Raw genomic sequence first — 25,238 nt, forward strand, 5'->3', positions numbered from 1 at the left:
CTGAAACCAAACCACAGCATGGATTTTTCTCTGCTGTTTGCAGATGTCTCTCTGCCAATTTCAGTCTATGGGTCAGATGTGATTGAATGAGGAAATAGAAATTCCACATTCAGAACCTGGTTCTCCTCCTGGGGGTTGGTTGTTGTTTCTGCTTGTGAACGGGAAGTTTAGATACAGAAGCCTGTATTCAAGTTATAATAAAGTTTCAGTAAAGTTTGGGTCTGTATAACCAATTATTAGTATTGAGGGAAGCATTGAACCTCACTACGCATTGAATAAGACAGATGAAATTCTGAAGTAACTTTGATTTTGATAAAAAAAACTATGAAACTCTGATATTGATAAAATTCTGGAATTGCTGTTTTTTAATTTTTGTTGTTTTGATGTACTTCCTGGTACCTAACTATGATGACCCACAGACATTAATAAAATAAAATTCTAAAAAATAATAATAATAGTAAAACCACTCACCTTTCACATGTGATGCTGCCAGAAACAGCCCGTCAACTAAAAACAAGGTTTGAGTGGTCTCTGCCTCGTCTTCCTCCAGATGTGCCACATCGCTCTCCTTCTCGTCCTCTTCCGTCTTTGTGGCGTCCAGGAGCTGAATATGATCTGCATTTAACTCTGTGTGGTCCTCAGACAGATTTACATTCCTTTTTGCGAGTATAAAATCATTTACATTCTGATCCCACACTGCAGTCACCTGTCCCGTCTCTTCCTTATCCAGATCTGTGGGTGGGGTCAGCTCTACAGGACACTCAGCTGGCTCAAAACTCTCCACACTTTCAGTGCTGCTGATGGTGAATGTTGGCTGAACGTCCTTCTGGAGCTCAGTCTTCTCATTATTACTGTTATATTGTCTAGTCTGCATCACTGAGGCGCACTCTGATTCAGTGTTTAGTTCTTTAACGCTCTCCTGTGTCGGCTCTGTGCAGGTAAAGTCTGTAGCTGCAACCACAAAGACATGATCTCCATCCATGTTGAACTCTTTTGTTTGCTCTGTATTTTGTCCGTTTTTTAATGTATGTGTTGTTGAAGTGGCCGTCAGTTCTTCATGCATGTGATGCCCCTCCTCATTGTCTTCATCTCCACCTCCAAAGGCCAGTTTGTTCTTCTCTGTCTGTCCTTCCACCTTCTCTGTCACCTCTGCAAAAACCTCCATGTCAGCCCACTTCTCAGAGTCTGTCCTCTTCTGTTGGTTCTCTGACAGAATTCTAACGACAATTTCTGAGCGTCTTTCTTGTGCCGTTTGTGTCTCCACCTGTCTCAGTTCTTCATGTTCTTTCCAAACATCCACAGTCATGTCTCTGTGAGTATTGTAAGTGTTTACTTCTCCCTCCACAGTACTGCAGATGAATATTTCTGACTCTGTCTGAGTCTGAACCCCCAAACCGATCTGCGTCTCCACTTCAGTCTGTGTCTCCACCTCAGTGAACCCCCTGTTCCTCCACCTGCTGCTCCTCTCCTGTTCACCTCCCGGCTCCTCTTCCCTCACTCCCTCCTCCTCCTCGGACACCAGCAGACACACCATCGGCTCCACCAGAGTCCCCTCCCCTACCAGGTTGCTGCTCAGGATAATGTCAGGAAACAGGAAGTGCTCCGGTTGGAGGGCGGGGTTTGTCACACCGTCGGAGCCGGTTAACAGGTCGTCCTCCGAGTCGTCCGGCAGACTCGGAGATTCACATTCACTGTCCTCACTGGACAGCAGAGGGGACCTCTCCACATCACCCTGGACTGGTGTATCCTTACACCTGAAGAAGTTTGACAGAGTCTGACAGCACTGGACTATGTTTCCCATGATGCCTTTGTGCACTAAACAGCAACAGGTGGACCTAAAAGAGAAAAGACTACAGTGTTTAGAGAACCATTTATCTGCATTATTAGTTTGAATTAAGCTGTCAAGTATTCTGCCCTACAAAATCTAACTGCAGTAACTACCTAAAGGGTAAAACTGAGAAAAACTGCTTTAAAGCTTTTTAACATTTTAACAGGCCAGCCAAATGGGTTATATGTAGGTAAGTGATATGACACTTATTTCTACATGTATTGATGATGTAATTTTTATGCTAAAAAATCATGATGATTTATTTGACCTTTGACCCCAAAATTGTCTTATTGCTCTCTGGTTTTGCAATTCTATTAGACCATTTTACAGCAATGCAAAACCTGAGTGCAGTTACTACAATGTTGTTGTCTTGTCTCAAATAGATTCTGTTATAATTGTATTTAAGTGTTTAACAACTCTATTCAAAGATTTGTGTATTTATCTTAATGTTAAAAAGTAATGTTACATTTTAGTCTAAATATAATTTTATCTCACGTTTTTACTGAATCACTATCTAGATCATGATTTCCCTATTAAATAAATTATCATTTCTATTATTCTTGTCTTCACTATTCAACACAATGGAGAAAAACAAGCTAGCTTTAGTTTTGAGTTGGATTTTGTAGTTACTGCATTTTTTTTACAATATTATTTCTCTGAAATAAAGCAAAATTGAAATCCAAAACTTTGTCACAACATAAAACAGACACCAAGGAGTTCATTTTTAGTTAAAACTCAATTTCGACCAAAATTGTAGTTCTTGCATTTAGACTTTGTAGGGCAGTATAGCTTGCAGTGGCTTTGTCTCTGTCACGTGTGTGTGTGTGTGTGTGTGTGTGTGTGTGTGTGTGTGAGTCTGTTTGTTTGGTGTGTGTGATGCAGCTTAGACAACAGCTGAGGACAGGAGGATTATAAACTGTTCCTGTAGAGGTGTCAGCTTACATAGGAAAGGACTGGAGAACCACGGAGGCTATATCTCATCAGACAATCTCTGGAATGATGTTGTATATGTAGGAATCCTGCAACACAGAAGAAATGTTAATGTTGAGCACAACTTCAGAATATAACAATACCTTTAACTTTGGAGTTTTGTCATATTTAGTCAGATTTGACTCCTTTTCATTCTGCCTGTATATAAACTTAAAAAATGTTTACCATGCCAGTTTGGTATAATTTTTAAGAAAAACTTCACCTATACACTGCAAAAAAGGTGTGTCTAAAAACAACATAAAAACACAAAATCTGAGGTAAATTATCTTGCTGCATGAACAGATAATTTCACTTGACAAGACTTCTTAAATTAAGATCAAAATCCTAGTTAAATCTAGAAATAAGTATTCAAATATGCTTAATAGCACGCTAAAAATAAGAAATTAACTCTTAAAACAAGATCAATTATCCAACACTTCTAAATCTTCTTAAGTTTTGTTATCTTGGTAAGAAACAAATAATTGTCAGTGCACTCTGCTCGGGCCAGTTCATCGCTGCTTGCACCTTTAATTTTTCTTGTTTTAAGAGTTAATTTCTTCTTTTAAGTGTTCAACATGCTTATTTCTAGATTTAACAATCTTAATTTAAGAAATCTTGTCAAGTGAAATTATCTGTCCATGCTGCAAGATCATTTCCCTCAGATTTGATGTTTTTAGACACACATTTTTTGCGGTGTATGATAATTATTTTTTCACTTTGACTTATTGGATCAAAATTTTGAAAAAAACAAAAACAAACATAAAATCTGGTTTTGAAAATGATGATGTTGTTGTTGTTTTTTTACTTTCAGAACACAATCATGCTCAGTGAACAGTTTTAAATGTTGGTTCCATATCTGACATCAAAGAGGTAAAATGAGGAGAACATCTATTCTATATTTTATACTAAATATATTTGACCTTATCTCCGGTTTTACTTGCCCTATCATCATGAAACACAAACTGTCATGGAGTTTAAAGGCAAAACTTTAGAGGGAAGCTGACAGCAGGAAACACACTGCTGAAGGTTTTACAGCGGGACATCATGAAAAAGTCCTCTGGTGGTCTGATTGGAGACTCCAGAGGGTTAAAGTTACATTTGTTTGGTGAAAGACATGAAAGTGTCTCAATCAAAACAACATAATATGATAAATAGACTCAATTTTAATGTCCTAATAAGAGTTTTTATAAAAGTTACACACCATATTCAAGCTCACAGGAGCATAAAGGTGCAGCAGGAAACACGTGCATACAGCTCAAACAACAGAAGAATAAAACAGCATCAATACAGAATCAATTATTATTATTTTGAAGGGCCCTACCAGCCAGTGCAGAGAGAGGGAGGGACTGCCAGTCTGTGTCATGTTCTCCAGACTCCTCTGCTGCTCATCCTGCTCAAATCAAAGAGCCGAGTCTCCCAGTCTCCCCGGTCTTCGCTGCGAAACCACGTTACACAAACTGTGTGTCAGTGCATGTGTGTGTGTGTGTGTGTGTGTGTGTGTGTCTGCCCTTCATGGGTGGAGAGCAGCTGTAGGAGAGAGCATGCAGCCCCCCTTTAATTCTCACACATGCACACACTTAGTACCCATCTGAGCCCAGAAGAGGGCAACCTCTCTTCATGATGTAACTTCCTGTGTTCACGCTGGTCCTTGCACTCTCTATCAACCTTGAGTGTGAGCACGTGCAGGAGGGGTATAAATAGCAGCAGCAGGAGGAGGAGGAGGAGGAGGTGTGGTGCCTTTTCTATATTTTACACAAGGTGTGACACAGCAAAATGTCCTCTCAAACAAACTAACCTGCAGTACTTTGTCTCTGTTCCTCTTTACACACTTTGGGGATGAGCTGCCTGAAAGCAGCCCTCTGGTTGCCATGGTAGCGCTGCAGAGAGACATTAATATTCGGGGCACGGTCTCCAAGGCGACTGTGGGAACATTCGAGAACGGGACGTTTACTAGTACATGAGTAACATGAATACACAGACAAAAAAAATAAAAAAAATGTCTTTTGTGCAGAATAACACAGTTATATTGGCATCAGTCATAAGGAAAAGATTAACACAAGTTGAATTTCTCCAATATTTTTTTATTTTTTAACTCAATTTGGAGTAAAAGTCCTCTATTCAAAATCTCTCCTAAAGGAAAAGTGTGTTAGTATAATCAATAAAATATACCTCAAGCGCAAAAGTAAAAGTATTTACTATGCACCTAAATGGGCTCTTTGGTTGTTAGATAAGTAAATATTATATTATATTATATCGTATGATATATATTTTCAACTGATTACTTTACTATTTATGTGTTTATTCACCTATTTATTTATCTATTTATTTATTTAGTTGTTCATCATATCGTTTCTATTTTCTTTCCAGTTGTATTTTAGTTTTTATCCTGTCCTGTTGTCTTTTAGTCTTTTAGTTTTTATCCTGTCCTGTTGTCTTTTAGTCTTTTAGTTTTTATCCTGTCCTGTTGTCTTTTAGTCTTTGTTTTTATCCTGTCCTGTTGTCTTTTAGTTTTTATCCTGTCCTGTTGTCTTTTAGTCTTTTAGTTTGTATCCTGTCCTGTTGTCTTTTAGTCTTTTAGTTTGTATCCTGTCCTGATGTATTTTAGTCTTTTAGTTTGTATCCTGTCCTGATGTATTTTAGTGTTTTAGTTTTTATCCTGTCCTGTTGTCTTTAAGTCTTTTAGTTTGTATCCTGTCCTGTTGTCTTTTAGTCTTTTAGTTTGTATCCTGTCCTGTTGTCTTTTAGTCTTTTAGTTTTTATCCAGTCCTGTTGTCTTTTAGTCTTTTAGTTTGTATCCTGTCCTGTTGTCTTTAAGTCTTTTAGTTTGTATCCTGCCCTGTTGTCTTTTAGTCTTTTAGTTTGTATCCTGTCCTGTTGTCTTTTAGTCTTCCATGTTTAACTCTTTTGTTTGCTCTGTATTTTGTCTGTTTTTTAATGTATGTGTTGTTGAAGTGGCGGTCAGTTATTCATGCATGTGATGCCCCTCCTCATTGTCTTCATCTTCATCTCCAAAGGCCAGTTTTGTCTGTCCTTCCACCTTCTCTGACACCTCTGCAAAAACCTCCATGTCAGCCCAAAGTTATAATAGTTTGGGATTTTTCAGTAGTTAATTTCGTTGTGATTTTTTGTTTTCAAATTCAGTTAGTTTTAATTCGTTTATAGAGTGAGTTTGCTAGTTTTAATTAGTTTTTATTTTTTGGAGAATGCTTAGTTTTAGTTTTTTTTTTGTGATGGGGTATTTGTTGGGTGCGAGATTCAATATTTAATAATTATATAATTTCCTTTGTCTGATCCACCTCAGCCCCAATAAGTTTAGTCATAAACTCATAAAACCAAATAGATGAAATAGGTTTCATATCAACCAAAAGGTTTTTGGATGAAAAAAGTTGACAAAGACAAAAACTAAGGACATTTTCACTATAATTTTAGTTAGTTTTATAACTACAAAATACAGTTTCAGTTAGTTATCTTTTTTTTTCAGTTAATGAAAATGTTTTTTCAATTCTAGGTTTCATTATTTCTTAACAATAATAACCTTGTGTCAGCCCACTTCTCAGAGTCTGTCCTCTTCTGTTGGTTCTCTGACAGAATTTTAACGACAATTTCTGAGCGTCTTTCTTGTGCTGTTTGTGTCTCCACCTCTCTCAGTTTTTCATGTTCTTTCCAAACATCCACAGTCATGTCTCTGTGAGTATTTGTAATTGTGTACTTTTTATCTCCACAGTATTGGAGATGAATATTTCTGACTCTGTCTGAGTCTGAACCCCCCAGATATAAGAATAATAAAATTAACTTGACTTGATTTGACCTTTGAAATGTATGAAATCTAGTAGAGCAGAAATAGAAAGTAGGGAGAAAAATTAAAACATTTAAGTAAATACCTTAAAAATTGCACCTAAGCACCTTTAGTAAATGTACTTAGTTGCTTTCCACTCCTGCTGATTTATAATAATAATTACAGATTTCTTTGTCTGTGTGTGTGGCTGCTTTGGCCTGTTGAGAATACATCTGAACAGTAGAGAAAGATTCATACTGCAGCTGAAGGACAGTCAGACTGTGAGTCATCACAATCTTCCTCTATACCTCCTCTGAGCTCTCTGCCCCCTCTCACTCTTTATATCATTTATTCGACTGTAAAAACCTAGAAAATTCATAGATACGCAGGCTTTTAGTACTCTATGTATGTAGGTGGTTTCCTTCTTTTCCTTCTTTTTGATACTCTCAGCCGTGCACACAGATCTTGCCAGATTAAAATCCCAGTTAATGTTTGGTTGTACTGCCCCCCAGTGTAGGACTCACATAAAACCTTCTTTGTTCCAGGAAAAGGCTGTGAACCATTCTCACAGGACTACTGCTTTAAAGTTTTTTTTACCGGCAAGCCAAATGGGTGATCGGTAGGTAAGTGATATAACACTTTTTTAATATATGTATTGATGATGTAATTTTTATGCTCAATCATGACTAATTATTTGACCTTTGACCCAAAAAATATAGTTTCTGCACTCTGGTTTTGCTGCAAAAGGTTCTAATAGTGATCTTTCTAGTCTCATTTTAGCTTTTACATTTTGTTTTCAGTGAATAAACATTTTCAAATTGATTTTGTTACAAGTGTACTTAAATGAGTTTAACAACTGTACTGTCTGTCATTAACAATGCTGAATGTAACGTTCGGCAGCTGCAGTATCTCCATTTGCAGTGAAGGGGAAGGTTTGCTACAGAAACGTATTGCTACCACACTAAAACAAAAAAAGGCTCAGTATCACATAATTATGTGAACATTTTATGTTGCTGCGTTTAATGCAACTGCATACAATGTTAAAAATATAGAGACGATGTTAGACAAAAGCAGTTTTTCTTTTGTCATGCACATATTCATTTTTTAGATGAAAAATGTCCCAAAATCAAATAAGTGTTGTAGTATAACCAAGAGGAGCTCATGTTCTGCGTGAGGGAATTAAGAGTGTCATGTTTACATATTTTATGTCTGCAAAATTCACATAGATTACATGAAAGCATGTTTCCCCCCAAAAAAAGTATTGTAGAGCTAATTAATGTGTGAGCAGATTTTAGTACTACGACAAGGTTCAATAGTGTAGTTACTAAATATTTTCTGTCTAAAATATTCACATAAGTTACATAAAAGCATATTTTCCCAAAACAATAGTTGTAGTATTACCAGCTGGGATGGATTATTGTGTGGATGGATTTTTTTTTTAATCCTACACCTTTCCATGGTAACATGCACTTTGTAGACGGACCCTGTGCGTTCGAGCAGCCTAAAGCGCATAGGAGCGATGCATTTCAAAATCCTTCTCAGAGTATGCATATTTAAAAAAAATATTATCCACTGTGATCAATAACTGTAAAATCTCATCATGTCTCAAACCAAGCTGAAGGTAGAATTTAACTGAGTCCTGTAAATTGCATTAATAAAATGCAAATAAATATTCAAGTGCATTTTAAACTGATATTCCACAGTGAAAAGCCCTGTAAGTTTGTGAGACAATACCTGAGGTCCACTCGAATGTATCTGGAGTTGAATTAGTGAGTGGAAACAGACAATTTAATTTTAATTAATTTTTTTATATAATGTTACATTTTTACTGTACAGTGCATTTCATTCTGAATTTCCACAGTGAAAAGTTCTGTAAGTTTGTGAGAATATACCTGAGGTTCAGTTTTATTTGAATTAATTTTAATATAATGTAACATTTTACTATACAGTCTATATCCAAAGTCGTTTTATTAAAAAAAAAAATCCACAGTGAACAGTTCTGTGAATATCATGCAATTAATCTTATTTCCATGTTTATCTGGCATTTGGGCCTGGTTGTGTAACACTTTATTTTGAAAACTGAAAACCACACGTCGACACAACAAATACATTTTCGGCTCGACGAAATTTGATAATTTCACGTGGTGTGTTGATGTAAAGTTAATACTTCATGTCCTCTCTGCAGGTAAGAGTTTTATACTGAATAGCCACCAGTCACATCAAAGGTCTGGAGAAGGTGACTATTTGCCGTTTCCATGGTTTCGTTCACCGCTATGTAGAGACTCATAAAGTCCATACAAAGTAAAGCATATTAAGATCATAACTCATATACAACAACTGCCTTACTTACTACTAATAAGCAATAATTCTGAGGTTATTGAGGGAAAACTCTTAGTTAATGGCTTACTGGTTGTATAATAAGGCCATGCAGAATAAAGCATTAATAACTACTTAATAATGACTAATTAAGAACCAACAATATGTTACTTATTTAATATTATTTAATTAATTTTGAATATGTTCCCTAATCTAAAGTGTTACCAAAAACTCATTATCCATTAGTGTTGTTATTTTAGTGTTTTATTTTTTCTTGCCCTTATTATACCCATTACGATAAAATGGGCGTCTTCTGCCACCTTACCGTAATCTGAATATAACGTTAACTTTACTACACTGGCAAATTTGTAGCGAGCTCACTAGCCAAACCTATTAATATTAGTTTACTTTCATATCATTTTACTCTTAATTATGTCTATGGTTTTACTCACCAGTTTCGTCGCCTCCTGTCCATGTTTGTGCTATCTCACTTCTTCCAGATGCGCGTAATATTTTTATATTCATTACTTATTTATCGATTGTTTTCCAGGCTTAAATTAACATAAGCTAAAGTTACTTTTCTCCGTATTTTCTGCTTCTGTGTATTTGTTCTGGCTGAGTCACTTTGGATTATGTGTTTGCTTTTTCCATATTCTTAAATTCATCTTCTGTCCAGTTTGTCTTTGTTTTACTGTTTGTTTCGTCTTCGTAGTCCCATTCACACCAACAAAGACTAATTTGGAGTCGACGTCACAGCCACGTCAATGGAAGTTGCGTACGCAGACTGGACGAAAAATATGCAGAGGAAAACAATTGTGATATATAAAAACAATAAGGAAACGGATGCGAAACAAAGACGAGTTTCGGGGGTAACGATGTCTTGCTGTGCCATTGGATGTTCGAACAGAAAAAGTTTTTTAAAAAACTGGCGTTCATTCAAATCAATTACTTTCGTCAAAGACTCCCTTTGCTTCAAAGTAATCGATAGGAATGAAGGAGTTTTTTTTTTTTTACTATTCCTTTTCTGACATCGAACGGCACAGCCAGACATCGTTACCCCTGAAACTCTTCTGTTTACCTCTATTTCCTTATTGTTTTCATAGATTAGTTGTTGCATTCTGAGTTTCTGCTGACTTAAAGTAACATTTACATACATCATAGGGGTAAATATTGATGTTCAACCACTCAAACTTTGGCCATTTAATGCTATTTTGGGTTCTTTACCATCCTGACAGTGAATAAGGGTCAGGAAATCACAGCACTGTTAAGGGTTAGCTTAGTCATGTAAGAAAATCTGTCATTTGATAATAAAGCATGAAAATAATCAGGAAAAACATCTGGACGATTGATATTATTTTGACAACTGTACTGCTCGCATCACTGGAACAAGCAGCTAACTGTTTAACTTTCTGCCACCAGTTAGGCTCCGCCCACGTCATCATTGTTGGTAAACAGGAGCTGTATCCCAAAGTCAAGGAAGGATGCTCAAACGGCTGAATTTGAAGGACACTACGTCATTGACATCCGCCGAAGGACTGTCCCAAAGTCCAGGATCCTCCAGAGGACAGAGTCCTTTTTCTGCCCAGATTCCAAGGATGCATGTGTGTGTCCTCCCTGTGCCACGAGTACCCATAATGCCTTGTGCACACCGGTCTACCAGGAGATTTAAAAATAGTGAGCGTAGAAACAGCGACGCCGGCGGCATAATATGCGTTTACATATATAAGTATTTTCAGTTTACACTGAATGTTATGACATAACTTACAAAACGTGTGTTCAAAGTCAAGCAAAAACATATAGGCTACATAAACAAATGCCAGAATATTAAGCTAAAGATGATAAACGTCATCCTGATACGTTGCCAGTTAAGTTAATTAATGTGTCTCAGTCGCTAAAGGTATTGTTAATTAATTGATATGAGTCAGATGATGATGTACTATGTGCAACTATGCCATTCAGAAAGTTATACATTTGTTTATTGTATTAACAGACCGAGAGTCGGCTATTATCCGTTATTGTTATTTATAAATAACTGTTATTGTACTTCCTCCCACAGTCCAAAAACATGCACTTAGGTTTAATTGGTGACTCTAAATTGCCCGCAGGTGTGAATGAGAGCGTGATTGTCTGTCTCTATGTGTTAGCCCTGCGATAGTCTGGCGTCCTGTCCAGGGTGTACCCCGCCTCTCGCCCAATGACAGCTGGGATAGGCTCCAGCCCCCCGCGACCCGATTGCGGATAAGCGCTTAATGGTAATGAATGAATGAATGTTATTGTACTGTACTGTAAAATAAAAATTTTAAAAAATCACAGAACATCTCCATGGTGAGTTATGTGCAGCTGCTGTTATTAAACTGAGTAGGGGCCAAATTCAGCCAGGATCAATGAAATATTCAGGTTTAGTCCACTTTGTGGCTTTTACTTGGTAAATCGTGGAGATTCAACCTTAAAGCATCATCTTCTATTTCCACAAATATGTGTCAGAGTGCTGATGCCAAAGACACATCCATGTCTGAACTGGTTTAGAAACTGCGGAACTGAATTTAAGCAGGACGTCCAATTACGCAATGACGCACAGCTGCACACTCTGAAGACTGTTTCATTTGTGCGTTATTACAGTGAAAGGAAGGACTCTGGCCTTGTCTCTGGAGGACCCGACTCTGAAGGAAGGATCCTACCAAGGAAGGATCTTTGACTTTGGGATACAGCCAGTAAATTGGTCTATACTGCTGTCAAGCTAAGCGTTACCATGGAAACTGAAGCATATAACCTGCTGTATTCTGACAGTAAATGTTGTGAAAGTCTCAGTCTTAATTTATGATATACTTTGCATAAGGGACAATTTAAGAAACTTAAGGTAGTTAAGGCAATCAGGCACTGGTGGTTATGCTTTAATAATTATGTCGATGGGGTTTTTTTTGTTGGTGTATGTTGTATGTGTTGCATGGACATATTTTACATTTAAACATTAAGCACAAAACAAGACACCAGAAATACTTCTGTGCCATTACGAGGCACAATGCATGAATTTAATAAAGTGCAACTCATACAAAAAGTCCCTAAGCCTTCTAGAGTGACCTTACAATCCTGGAATGTACAGAGGCCTGAAGCTGCCAAAATAAATAATAAATAAATGATGAATTAATTAATATGCCATTTAATGTACCACAAATTATATAAAAAAAAGTACATTCAGGCATTAAGTAATTTATAATGTGACATAAATTGATATTTCTATATTTGTAGATCTATGTCTATCTATGTATTTATTTTCCTCCATCTTATTTATATTTATTTAAAAATGTATTTATATGTTTTGCATTTATTTTCATTTTTTTAATTGTATTTTCTATTTACTTATTTAAATGTATTCATTTGTTTTGTTATTTTCCGTGCATTTTTCCCCTCAATTTATTTCCCCAAAATATGTTTCTGTATTGTTTTCTTCATATATTTCTTTAATTTAAAGCGTGTCGTCCTAAACTCTTCAAAACTTTAAAAACATAACTACAAGGAATATTTATGTTAAATATGTTACAAATTAATAAAAAATAAATGTTAATAAATCAATAAATACAAGGGCAATAAGAACAAAGAATAATAGGGGAATTATTCAAAGGTAAATAAATAAATAAGCAAATTTAAACATAAACATCAAATTTGGTCCCATTTGATAAAAAAAAAAAAAAATGCCTATATTTATTTTTATTATCATTTTTGGTACCATTTATTTGATTGGCTTATAGGTGACGTTAATTTTATATTTTATCAAACAATGAATACTTACATTTATTTGTAATATCACCTTTGGTACATTTAATGGCCTATTAATGTATTTACTGGGTCATTTATTTATTTTTTCATTTGGCCATCATTGGTCCTCCATATAAATGCAGCTGTGCAGTGAGAAAGCAGGCCGCCACATTGAACAGTACGGTGTAAAGTGTTCACAGACTTCGAAGCGAGGCTTTTTATTACAGGTAAAAAGCCGTGATCGACAGTGCGAAACTGAAAAAGGCATCTGTTAGAAACCGTACCACTGCTCCGTCTTCACTTCTTCACATTTTCTTGTACAATCAATGTGACAAATTTTCCTAATGTGTAGGTTTGCTTACACGCTCTCATGTTAACTAACTTCTAAATATCTAACTTCCTGAAATCTACAGCAATCACAAGCTTATCACGTCTTTTCTAGAATAATCTGCATCCGATGTCGAGTCGAACCTGCTGGAAGACTTTGTCTTTTTCTTTATGTCTGTCACAGAGCAGTTTCTCCCTCTCCGGCTCCCATGTCCACCCTCCTGTGCACCCTGCTGTCCTCTATATCCTCCCACTCGTCCTCCAGCCCCTCCCCCTCCTGCGTTCTGATTGGCTGGCGTAAGCGGAGGAGGCGGTACCTGAGTGGCACCAGGAAGAGGGCGGGGTCGGGCATCGGGTGTGGCCTCTGGGGTGATGTCACTCTCTCCTGGGGGACGCATGCTCTGACCCTCTCCTCCCGCACGGTGACACGCCTCTTGTGTCTGGTGTCTGATTGGCTGGGGGATACCGGGGGAGGTGGAGACAGAAGCCAGTCTGACCCCTCTCCTTCATAATCATCATCTTCATCATCCTCTTCCTCCTCCTCCTCCTTACCTCTGGGCTCCTCCTCACCCTCTGCACCAGACTCGGTGCTCTGCCGTTGCTGGAACAGTTTTAAGCGTGCGGCGTGCAGCTCATGGCAGAGGGTGGTCGTGGTGACGTTTTGGCGTTGCAGCTCACGGCTCAGCAGCGTGATCTTATGGCTGCGGCGTTTCAGCTCCTCCAGGAAATGCCGCTCCTCCTCCCTGAGGTTCCGTCCCAGTGCGGACGCCCGCGCCCGGCCGGCCCGGAGCTCCCCGCGTGCAGCGACCATCATGCACTGCTGGTCCTCGAGGAGACGCACTGCGGCCTCGCAGCGGGCTGCAAGCTCCGCCTCCTCCTCTGAAAAACATAAACACACACAGGTTGAAGTGTAGAAAATACTTTACATCAGGATGTTAGAATTTCTTGTTGCTGTGTCTTTCTGTGCTCCTTCACTTGCTTAAAATAAAATCTGCCTTAAACCTGCATTCTCTCTAATGACCAGCAGGGGGCGACTCCACTGTCTGCAAAAAGAACTCAGTTTGTGTGAAAGTTAACAGGAAAATGAGCCTACTACTAAAAATTAGTTTATGTCTCAACCACTATTTTCAAGTCTTCTTCAATACAACATGATGTTCATTTGTTAAATTATGGTTCATTTAGAGTCTAATAATATTTTGGTCACTTTAAAGCATCTTGTTCAGTGTTTGGTGGGATTAAATAAAACTTAAAACCTAAAATTAAAGTAATTCCATTTCACAACATTAACAATGTGTTTAAAACAGCAAACGGTCATATTTTGTATAATATGTTACAAATGACGCTGCATAACAATTCGTAAGAACTCATACGAAGCTGTTCATGAGAATACCGATCCTGCATAATATCAGCTATGTACGAGCTTCTGGGGTCACATGGGGGAAAACATTTTAATACGGGGGGGAAACTTATGCATTAAAAATAATAGATACATGAAAAAAATAATTGGGGGAGAAATAATTGTTTGATGAAAAACAATAACGATAAAAAATGAAATGGGGAGAAAAATTGTTAATTGGAAAAAATAATGGGGGCGATAAAATAGATGGGGGAGAAATAAAATAAATAGTTGGGCTTCGTAACTATTACTCACAAATATGATAACAAATACTGTAAATATAAATACATTCAAGTAAAAAATTACGTTTAAGGTATTGCACATACAGTACTAGGGCTGGGCGATATATCAATATAAAAGATATATCAATATATTTTTAAATGTGATATGGAATCAGAGCATATTGCATATATCGGTATAGTTTAAAAAAAATTATTTCATTATATATAAATGATGCCCTTACTGGGGTTTGTCATATTTAGTTCTTTTGTAATGTTTGTTAATCTTTTCTCATATAATATATTAATACATATAATTATTTCAGAAAAAGATTGGCCTATTTCATATCATAGGCTATTTTTATTTAAGATAATTTTTCATTTAAATGTGCACTTTATGGAGCATTGATATGAAAAAAGGTACTCCTGTACAGTATTTATGTTCACTTTAATAAATGGTTTCAATAAAACTAGTTGTGACATGTCATGTTTGGCTTTGACTTCGACTGACCATTTGCTCTTGTAGTGTAAATCCATTGAAAATATATATGTAATATAAGAAATGAATGCATGACATGACAATGGCAAAAGGTAGGATTTCAGTTTATATGTGAAAGGAAAAACTCATTAGACAAGTCAGCTTAGCATATCCGAAGCGGATGCTCTGGTTGATACGATAACATTAGAATAGGAACCTGACCTCCCAAGTGTGCTCTTACATCAAAAGTGGAACATAACAAGAAATTACAGGACATTGAACTTTAGTTACACAGAAATAATGACGCACGAACCTGCAAACTAAAAAGAGAAACATAGGGTGTTGTGTCCTCAGAGTTGTTCTGTTACTTGGATTTGTCTGTCACCTTTGGCATCTGTATCTGTTTTTGATACCTACAATAAATCCCGCACAAGGCTGTAATTCGAATCTACCTGGTCGTCAAGTATTTTTCTTGAAAGATTTTCTACGACACTCAGGCAAAATATCAGCATATACATCGTATATCGATATTCAGCCTAAATATATCAGGATATGACTTTTGGTCCATATCGCCCAGCCCTATACTGTACATCAAACTGTAAGTCAGAAGTTTTGATGTTTTACCTTCTGTGCTTCTGTCAGGAAACCTGGAGTCCAGCTCACAGCTCAGCTCTGCAGCATCACAGACAGACAGACAGACAGACAGACAGGAGAACATGAGGCAGGCTGAAGTGTCACATAGAGAGCTGTGGAGCAGCAGCTGGCAGGCGAACACTGACCGTGGCAGCGCCTCTTCAGGTGTGTGATCTCCAGCTGCAGGCCTGTCAGCATGGCTAGGTGCTCCTGCTTCAGGAAGGCGATGCCTCTCTCCACACTGGCCACCTGCTGCTCCAGCCTGCCGGCGTCCATGGCAGCACACAACCTGCACACACACACACACACACACACATACAGCTGGATGTCTCATTTCTGCTGTTAATGTCCCAACATGAGCTCTGATATAAAGCACTGCATGGATATTTACTTTCTAATCCACTGCGAACACACCATTTATTTACCAAGAAACCATCCTTTATCCTTTTGTTTTGCAACATATAAGAGCTTCATTAGATCATTTTCTTTTCTAAATGCATGAATGTCTATTTTAATCTCATTCAGTTTGATTTCTCGTCCATAAGTCTGCTCCCTGCTGCTCATATCTACCTGTAACTGCGCCTGCATCCTCTGACCGTGTGGCCTACCGTGATACTGAAGAGATTTCCTCCTCAGAGCGTGTCTCATGGATCCTCGTATCGCCCTGCTATCTGCGTCCTTGACGCTGCACAGATGGAGGAAACAAAAGATGGCTGCAGAAACGCGCAGCGTGCAGAAACGCTCTCAGCTGAGCCGTTTCTGCTGCAGCAGAGCGACGCTTTCTCTGTTCCCTCTGTGAATGAATCCTGCTGCAGTCTCAGCCGGAATAACCTAGTCATAACCTTCTGGTGATAGGCTACGTGCAGAGCGGAGCCGCTGCTTGATTCACAACAAAGCAACTGTGTATGAGAGGTGATCAGTGCCACCGACGAGGAGGAGGAGGAGGAGGAGGAAGCTCCAAAGCTCTTATTTTATGTCTCCTCAATCCCAGTGGTTCTCAACCTTTCTTCAGAGATGTACCTCCTGTGAAATATTTTTTCAGCCAAGTACCCCCTAACCAGGGCAAAGCATTTTTGGTTGGAAAAAAACGTTATTATTAAACGTTGGAACTGATAAACACATGATAAACTGATAAACACATAGAAAATTCAAACATCTGAAAAAAAAACCCTATTTCAAACATTTTAAATGTTAATAATCCATGACTAAATTTATTGCAAATATTTCTCATCACTAAAATGTAGTGATTCAAACTAATGTAGTGACAACAGTGAGCATATAATAATAAGCATTTAAAACTATAACTGCTACGCTTCAACCAAGACTCCATCTTTGAGTTTTCAAGTGATTGACAGGTGATGCCAGGTGGCATATGACAGGTTGGGTCGAACCATCCTGCTATGGGGGAGACTCTGGGTTTTTAGGATCATGAAATTGAATAGCCTACTGAATCTAAAATTCATTTTATGAAATTATACTTATATTTTACTAAAATATTTATTAAATAATTATTTTTAACAGATTTTTGCATGGATGCTACTTTTTAAATGTATATTTTAAAAATTCACGAACCCCCTGGAGTGCCTTCGCGTACCCCGCTGGTAGATGTACCCCCATTTCAGAACCACTGCTCTATCCTAGCTTGAACCGGAAGTTATTTTGCGTGCACCATCTTTACGACCATCCCAAAGCTCTTATTCATGCTCAGAGGATAGAGGATAGAGCAGCGGCTCCCTTTTTTTTAGCTGCACACCCCCTTCTATGTCCCAACCGGGTTGACGCTCCCCCAATCCCCCACACCTTCAAAAAAAAAAAAAAAATGCAACAAGCTTTTTATAGCCATATTAAAGGTGGCATGTTTAATCATGCTCAAATGACCAGAACACACATATAATAAAATAATCACGATTACAACAATGATCTCAAACACTGATCACTGCAGTGTAACCAGTGAATGGATGGACATACTTTCCTGTTATGCGTCTCAATTAGAGATCGATACGGCCTGGTTTTAATTAGGTGACTATTCAAGAAGTTGGCTTGCATTATATGTTGGTTGGCGTTCGTATGGTCTTAAAACCAATACACATTAGACGGCGGTAAACTTACACTTTTGACGTGAAAGTCATGCTCCCTGCTCCTTTCGTCAGGTAGGCCCACCTGTTTCCATCCGGAGTCGGAGACACGATGAGATATGGAAATCCGTATCCGCCCAGATTGGGATCACGGTGATCCGTCCTGCCAATGTTTTGAAATACTCAGATAAAGTCAGCAGGATCACCTTGATCCATGACTGAGAAAAGAAGGATTTCCAGATTCCAAATTTTGAAATACTTGGCCCAGGTCTTCGCTATACTCCGTTAATTAACAAGCTTAAATTGTGGTTTATTTTAGAGAATATGATTTTTTTTTGTCTCAAAAGATTTACTTCATAATCTCTGAGAAAGTTTTTTTTTCATAAATGTACCACTCTAATTTCAGGGAAAAAATATTTTAACTCTGAATAAAATCAAAGAAAAATCAAAGAAAAAGAAAATTCATTAATTTAGGAGGTCTGCATTAAAAAAAATAAAAATAAAGGAAGTCTGTGTGAACCTGACCCCAATTGGGTTCAGACAGAGAAGCTCTAAATCAAATATCTTAACTTACTTTTTTCATATAAAAATATTGCATCGCAACCTGTACACTTAAAACATTAATCCCATAATAATGAATATTATGTAGATTAAACAGAAGAACAACATCTGCACAAGTTCACGTTGACTTTATTTTCTCTGTGACACGCTGGTTATCAGACGCCCTGAACTGTGCAGCATCAATGACACACTGATAAATAAACTGTGACACAGCAGTTAAAGCATCTTCTTCACTCTCTCAGTCTCTTTCCTCTGAAGTGTTTGACCAGGCTGAGCCTCTCCTGGCCGCCCTCCTGTTTGTCTCCCATGCTTGGGAGGCGAACCCGCTCACTGTGCGGAGACGTCTTGTAGAAAGGACAGACTTTCAGATGAGCAGACAGCTGAGAGACGTCCCCCATGTGCCAAGAGTCCACCGAGGAAAAGAGGGGACTGAACTCCCAGACCTGCAGAGGACCAGGAGAAGAGTCAGGATGTAATGCCAGATAATAAAACAATAAAATGCTGTGTTTGATTTTTATTTCTCACAGGTTTGGCCGTCCACTTGGCTCCTCCGTGCTCCTTGCTGCTCCTCTCCCAGCGGAGGCTGACCATCCCTCTCTCCTGCAGCAGAGACGAGCACACCTGCCTCATCAGCCGGGACACCAGAGCCAACTGGGACAGGGACAGACTGTCCAGGAAACTGGCCATGTGGCACAGCACCTCGTAGGGCAGCGAACTCAGAGGGTCCTCGCCTCCTTTTCCCCGACCTCCTCTCTTCCTCTGAGCAGAGGAGGAGGAGGAGAAGGGGGAGTCTGAGTGCCTGGGCGGCTGAGAGACTTCGAGTGTTGGACGCAGGTTGAAAATTCTCAGCTGCTTACTGGAGGAAATAAAATATACCAATGAGAATTTCACTCACTGAAGGGTAAAGTTTGAGCTTCTAAACTTAAATAGAAAAGACAAGAAATGTATTTTAAGTCCAATATTCACCCTCTTTTTGCTCCATTTTTGGTCTCCTTCAGTTCATAAAGGAAATATTTGTCCTTTTAGCTGCTAAATGCTCAAACATGTTCACTAACTAGTTGCCAACTGTGTCTGTCAACTGTGTAGTGCTGAGCAGGCAGTGTACTAGAATTTGTGGGGGGAAAAACTCCATAAAGCCATTCTCTGTATGCTGCTGAACAATCATGGCCCCTGTTAGAGATTAATAAAATTAGCAATGGTCTGCATTATGGCCTTTAGTAAAATGCTGCTTAGAGGTGTATCTGGCGGGGCATGGAACACACATTTTATGTGCCAGGCACAGCACACAGAAAGAAGGAGTATCAACAGAAAGGACATACTGATAATGCTTTGCACATCGCCACATTATTTGAGGGCAAGCAGATGAAAAACTGAAGCACTCTTTGTGCTCCAATTCAAGGCCACGGGCCCAGGTGGGGACAGGCACTGACTAACACTAGACAAGATACAAAAGTGTGCTGTTAGCTTTCTCCTTCCACAGGGCGGTGACCGGAAGCTGAAGCACCAAGAGGCTAGGACTAGCCTGTGTGGCAACGTAATGGGCGGGCCGAGTCTAAACCATGGTGCTGCCCAACAGTTTTGACCAATCAGATAGTCGCACATTGGCATTATAAAACTCTGTGTAAAAGTAAGTTAGGCATCTGCTTAGCAGCCTGTGATTTCTGAACAGAGAAGGTCCATGTACATGCTCCCTCTTTCATTACTGTCTTAAATAAATAGTCAAAAGGATTTTACTCTCCTCTCATCTGTTCTGCAAAAAAACGAACTCTAACACCCCTTTAAAATTTATTTGAGATATTAAAGTCAAATGGTGGACCTGAATATTGGAATCTGGACTGATAAATGTGAAATGGGCTCACTTGTAGTAGACGGTGGCTTTATGCGTGGATGGCTGAAACCTCCGCCGGCTGTAGGTGCACCCCAGGTACGACAGTGGGCATCGCTCCTCGAACCATCCGCTCAGACCCGTCTGGATGTCACTGTGCACGTTCCTGGAAACGTGAACTTTATTTATTTAAAGCTGACATTTAAATTTATTTGCATCCACAAGTGTTGCAGTGACAAACCAACATTTATTACTTTAATGTTTAAAAATGGCACACATGACGGGAGCAAAGAGGTCAGGGGCGGTCAAAGGTCAAACTCGGTTAATTTCACCCTCATCAGCGGTTTTCAGACACCTGAAATGCGTTGCGAACTCTCTGCGCAGGAAGCTGTGGCCGCACAGGAAGCTGAAGACGCAGCTGGCTCGGTTGTGTCGGGCGCTTACTCGCTCCGACTGCAGCTGGAGGCGGAGCTTCAGCGGCCGGTCCGCCGTCACCTCCCCCAGGGTCGCCTTGGTCTGAAACGGAGCCGCGCGGAACGCGAACGTCTGCGTCCCCTCGTCAATGAACATCCCGTCGGCTGGGTTTAACTCACTGATCTGCAGAGAAACAATCCATCACGAAACTGATTCACTCTAGTCTCACAAAGGTTGTACCCTTCTTTGGTATAGAGTAAAAACAGCTACAATGTGCTGGCCAAATCCACCAGACATCTTGTCAGAACGATGTGACTGACCTTGTGCCCCCGGACCTCCTTGTCTGCGTAGCCCAGCAGTGTGGCTGCTGCTTCATCAGAGAACCACTCCTCTTCATTGACCTCCAGGTCGGACGTGTCGACACCACGAGGTTCGCTGGGAGCTCGAGTCGTGTCGTATTGATGAATCCGCCGGTCGCTGTAGTGGTAGCTGTCGGGGATCTAACAGGAAAAAAATAAATGGTTATTTTAAAGCTGTGATAAAAAACTTCAGGCTTTAATGTAGTTGAGCTTGGTTTTATCTGAAAGGAGTGCTTCCTAGCTGCTGTACTTGGACTGGATGGACTCTAGTTTTGAGGCCTTGAGCCATTTTGGTTTAAGGATGTCGCCATATTGTTTATAAAATTATGCTACGTTTAGCTAACGCTGGTGCTACCGAACTGGCTTGATTCGCAAGGGAGAATCTAAAAGAACAGCCGAAAACACACAGTTCACTGTGGTAGTGATGTGTCAATCATAAGTTATCCTCGCCCTAAATCCTCCTTTGCTTTCTGGTCTATTTTACTCTAAATGGGACCATCATTTACTATATGAATTTTCTGACGGCCCTTGAATGGATCATGGCTTACAAAAGTTTCTGTTATAAAAAGTGACCAAAACAAAGCTTGAAATAGTGATATTTCTGTCAGAATCACTTTATTCTACATATGTCATTTAAAATGTGTCTAAAACTAATTCATCTTCTCTAACCAGATCCTGTTAAAAACATTAAATTCTGCTCCTCAGTGACACTGTGAAGCCATGATTGATTCTGTTGAGAGAGACCAACGGTCACATGAAAATATTCACTGAAAATCTGTTTACACAGATCAGAGAGGAGAGGACAGGAGAGGCTGGAAACATGACAATACTTTAATATGTACAATATGTGGAGACACAATTTATTTCCGCAATATTTTTGACACTTGTGGCCACTTGGAAAGTGTTTTGTTGAATCCTTTTTTAAATGATTTCTGTCCCTCTAACTGTGTTATTCTGCACAAAGACATGTTTGAGTCATTCCCACTTCCAGCTATGATTGTGCTGATTCCACAGAGCTGCAGGACTTATAGATTTATATAGATTTTATATTTTGCAGTGAAATACAAGGACACAGAGAAGAAAATCTAAAAATGTGCTGAAACTGCTCGTTGTGGCTCAGAGGGTTAACATTACCTTGAAGGAGTGCAGAGTCTGGACAGGGATGGGCTCCAGGCTGCCGTAGACAAAGTCGTCCTCCCTCGGCGTGCAGGCTTTGATCTTTCCGAAGGTGATCAGCATGCGGCCGTGATGCACCATGTACATGTTGTACTCCTGCGGGGTGAGCTCCTGCCCCAGGCGCTCCAGCACGCCCTCCTGCCAGGGAGCCTGACCCGTCTTGTTGGTGTCTGCTGCCGGTTCGTCTTTCTTCGGCTTGTTCTCCTTCACCGGCTCAGCGGGCTTCTCTTGGGGTTTGTTGAGGTTCGCCTCAGCGACCGCACAGGCGCCTCTCTCCATGCTGAACATCATCTCAAACAGGTTGTACTTCTCAATGTTGATCTTTTGATTACTCGGAGGAGGTTCTTCTTCTTCAACAATGTTTTCTGCAGGAGCAAACGTGTTCGGACCTACAGGTGGAAAGAAGAGACAAGAATGCTTTGTGCGCTTAAAATTTTTTACAATTTGTTTTGCTTTTAGAGGCTGTAGTGAGCTCAGTTTAAGGCTATAGAAAAGATGTACCAATGTCACGATATCTTGTCAGGAAGAAGGTAAAATAAAGTGCCAAAGTTAAGCTATTTTAGTGAGCATACAGGGTTTTTCAAACCCTCTGACCTCAGGATATCAAGTCTCCTCTTTACAGACATGCCCACTTTATGCTGATTACATGCAGTATTTCTCCTGCAGTAAAATGTGTTGTTTCGTCCTACTGTATGTGAATATTTGTGCATCCTGGGGTCCCTAAACAGTCTGTGAGCTGCATAAATCGGGTCTGACTGGAAAGCTGAGACTCTTGTGGATTCAATGAGCCCAGTTTTCTTCATGTGTGATGATGTTAGTGAGTGAAACTTGAGCTCAGTGTATAAAATGAGCTGCTGAGACCTCTAGGATAACCACAGCCTCATGAAACTTTACAACCACAAACTAGAGACCTAGAGCATTCAGAGGATGGATGGTTTTACACACTATATTGACAATAAGGGGCTTTCTCAGCAGGCAACACAGCACAAGTGCTCACCATACAATCGAACAAAATATGCAGAAATATACAAAATGTCAAAGGTTTGTGAAACCAAATCACAGCATAGACTTTTCTAAAGGTCTTGGTGTCTTATGTGGAATTCTGGAGGGATTTTTGACTATTTTCTTTTATAAATTCAAATTTAGCACTGAATATGTGTAACAAATGGTATCTACCCAAAAACAGTTGCAACAACTTATGGGACAGAGTTGAGCTTGAAATGGACTTTAGAGAGCCAAACATTAATGTTCTGAACCCTTTTATACCCTAATACGTTTATTATTAAGTCACTGTATGACATCTCAGATTAATCTTGAGGTTTCAGCTTCCTGATGATGAACACTGACGTCTCCTGTTGACCTGCTGTCTCCCCCTAAAGACCCACAACCCCTAAACACTAAGGGGTTAAAGTAAAGATGATATACCTTTATCTTCCTCTGTGACACCATTTGAAAACCCTCCCACTGCTGTCTCCTCTTTCTTCTCCTCCTTTATCTCTTCTTCTTCCTCTTCTTCCTGCTCTTCCATCAGTTCTGGGAACAGAGGTTTCATCTTCAGCCGGTCATAAAGCTCTTTCTGATCCACCAGGGTCATGGCGAGGTCCAGAGGCTCCTCCTGCCCGTAACTCTCCTCCTGCACCTTCTCCAACAGAGCTATCTCACCGTGTGGGTACGTTTCATCCGTTGGCCACCGGAGCCATTCCATGGAGCAGCACACCACGCTGGCCGGGCACACGTGGAGGTGGGCGGCCTGCGAGGAGCGGGGCAGCTGCAGCGGGCAGCCGTAGCCGGCGTTGAGGCAGGGCACCCTGACGTTGGGGCAGAGCAACAGGTGATCCTCCTCTTTGCACAGGTGATAGACGGCTCCACAGAGCAGGCGGCAGGAGGTGAGAGCGCAGCACACTGAGACCTCCACCCGAGCCCTGCAGCGCCGGCTGTAGCACGAGTCACAGTGGACGTGCTGCCGACCCCTGGAGGCTCCAACACGCTGACTCTGATGGAGGAACCAACATGGTGTCACAGGAATGCGTGAAATAGCCACGGATTCGCTTAACTCAAAATCCGTGGAATGACCATGTTTTGTGTTCTGACCGCCGGGACTTTAAAAGTCACGTGACTTGGAACAAACCAATAGGAAAAAATATTAACTTGCTTGATTTGATGCATCCAATTTTCATTTATTTTATGAAGGGTTTTTTTTTTTTTTAATGAGCACACTCGGCATCCTGTGTTTATTTATGTATTGCTATTGTTAGTATACAATAGCACATACTTTTGCCTCCCTTTGCACTATTATAATACTATGTATTTTATTTTATTGTATTGTATTTATTTCTCTTTTTGTTTTGAGGGTTGTCTTTTTTGTGGTTCTTTGTTCGAATGTACCCTTTAAAAAACAAAAATGTGGAAAACAGCTGTGAAATAACTTATGTCTTGAACTGATGCGTATGAATGCTAATTTCCAATGAAAAATATTAATAAAAAAAGTATTTCTGCTTGATATTATCATCACTATTACTATATCTTCATGCTGATGGTCCCTGACTCTTTAAATTACCTTTATGTACATGTTCATAAAGTTGAAACATTTTAAAAACCAACAGAACTATATTTTAAATTCTGACAGAGCTCATGAAACCAAATCATGTCCGAATTTTGGGGATTTTATGGAAACAAGACATTCAACATCGTCCTTTCCATTCTTGTTGATGTCATTTGAGGTCTAGTTTTTGCATCTAAAAAGCCAATAAAAGTAATTGAAATAATAGGATAAAAATTCACAGAATACAAATACAGCATATTAAACATAGAACTTTGATCTATAAAGTCTGACACTCACCATGTCTACAGGAAATTGAATCAGAGGTTTCCTAATCCTGCAAGAAAATGAAGACACAGATTAATGCTTCAATCATTAAAACCAGCTCAAAATTGCAAATCACATAAACTCCTTTATTTATATTTATTTTCCGCGGTGTTAATCCTTTTCTTGAAAATTTAAATGACTAAATGTAAATGTAAATTTTCCACTCCCTTAACTCCTCCCCATGCATCTCACACACCTGAAACTCATTCGGCTCCACACCTGAAGCTCATTACTTCCCCTCTATTTAAGCCTGTCAGTTCCTCTGCCTC

At 39.5% G+C, this 25,238-nt stretch overlaps 3 protein-coding genes across 3 annotated transcripts in view; all 3 read right to left on the reverse strand.

The window, feature by feature from the left end:
* LOC131987262 (clustered mitochondria protein homolog) overlaps nt 1-4,343 on the reverse strand; it is a 28,518-nt gene extending 24,175 nt beyond the window's left edge. The window contains exons 1-3 of the mRNA XM_059352449.1: nt 4,119-4,343; nt 2,771-2,847; nt 472-1,835 (exon numbers count right to left, since the gene is read on the reverse strand). Of these exons, the coding sequence (XP_059208432.1) occupies nt 472-1,835; nt 2,771-2,772 (1,366 nt within the window). The 5' untranslated portion in view covers nt 2,773-2,847; nt 4,119-4,343. The remainder of the gene's footprint in view (nt 1-471; nt 1,836-2,770; nt 2,848-4,118) is intronic.
* Nucleotides 4,344-11,882: 7,539 nt separating this feature from the next.
* ccdc92bb (coiled-coil domain containing 92Bb) lies at nt 11,883-16,606 on the reverse strand. The gene is made up of 4 exons (XM_059351862.1): nt 16,302-16,606; nt 15,840-15,982; nt 15,685-15,732; nt 11,883-13,847 (listed from the first exon to the last, which is right to left on the reverse strand). The coding sequence occupies exons 2-4, from the start codon at nt 15,967-15,969 to the stop codon at nt 13,147-13,149; spliced, it is 879 nt and encodes a 292-aa protein (XP_059207845.1). The 5' UTR covers nt 15,970-15,982; nt 16,302-16,606; the 3' UTR covers nt 11,883-13,146.
* Nucleotides 16,607-18,440: 1,834 nt separating this feature from the next.
* LOC131986099 (F-box only protein 40-like) lies at nt 18,441-25,195 on the reverse strand. Its single transcript, XM_059350891.1, has 9 exons — nt 25,166-25,195; nt 24,943-24,979; nt 23,529-24,096; nt 22,062-22,492; nt 20,889-21,068; nt 20,510-20,751; nt 20,189-20,320; nt 18,855-19,185; nt 18,441-18,772 (listed from the first exon to the last, which is right to left on the reverse strand). The coding sequence occupies exons 1-9, from the start codon at nt 25,174-25,176 to the stop codon at nt 18,560-18,562; spliced, it is 2,145 nt and encodes a 714-aa protein (XP_059206874.1). The 5' UTR covers nt 25,177-25,195; the 3' UTR covers nt 18,441-18,559.
* Nucleotides 25,196-25,238: the final 43 nt, after the last annotated feature.

The sequence above is a fragment of the Centropristis striata genome, chromosome 15 (assembly GCF_030273125.1).
Source record: "Centropristis striata isolate RG_2023a ecotype Rhode Island chromosome 15, C.striata_1.0, whole genome shotgun sequence".
NCBI classification, from domain to species: domain Eukaryota; kingdom Metazoa; phylum Chordata; class Actinopteri; order Perciformes; family Serranidae; genus Centropristis; species Centropristis striata.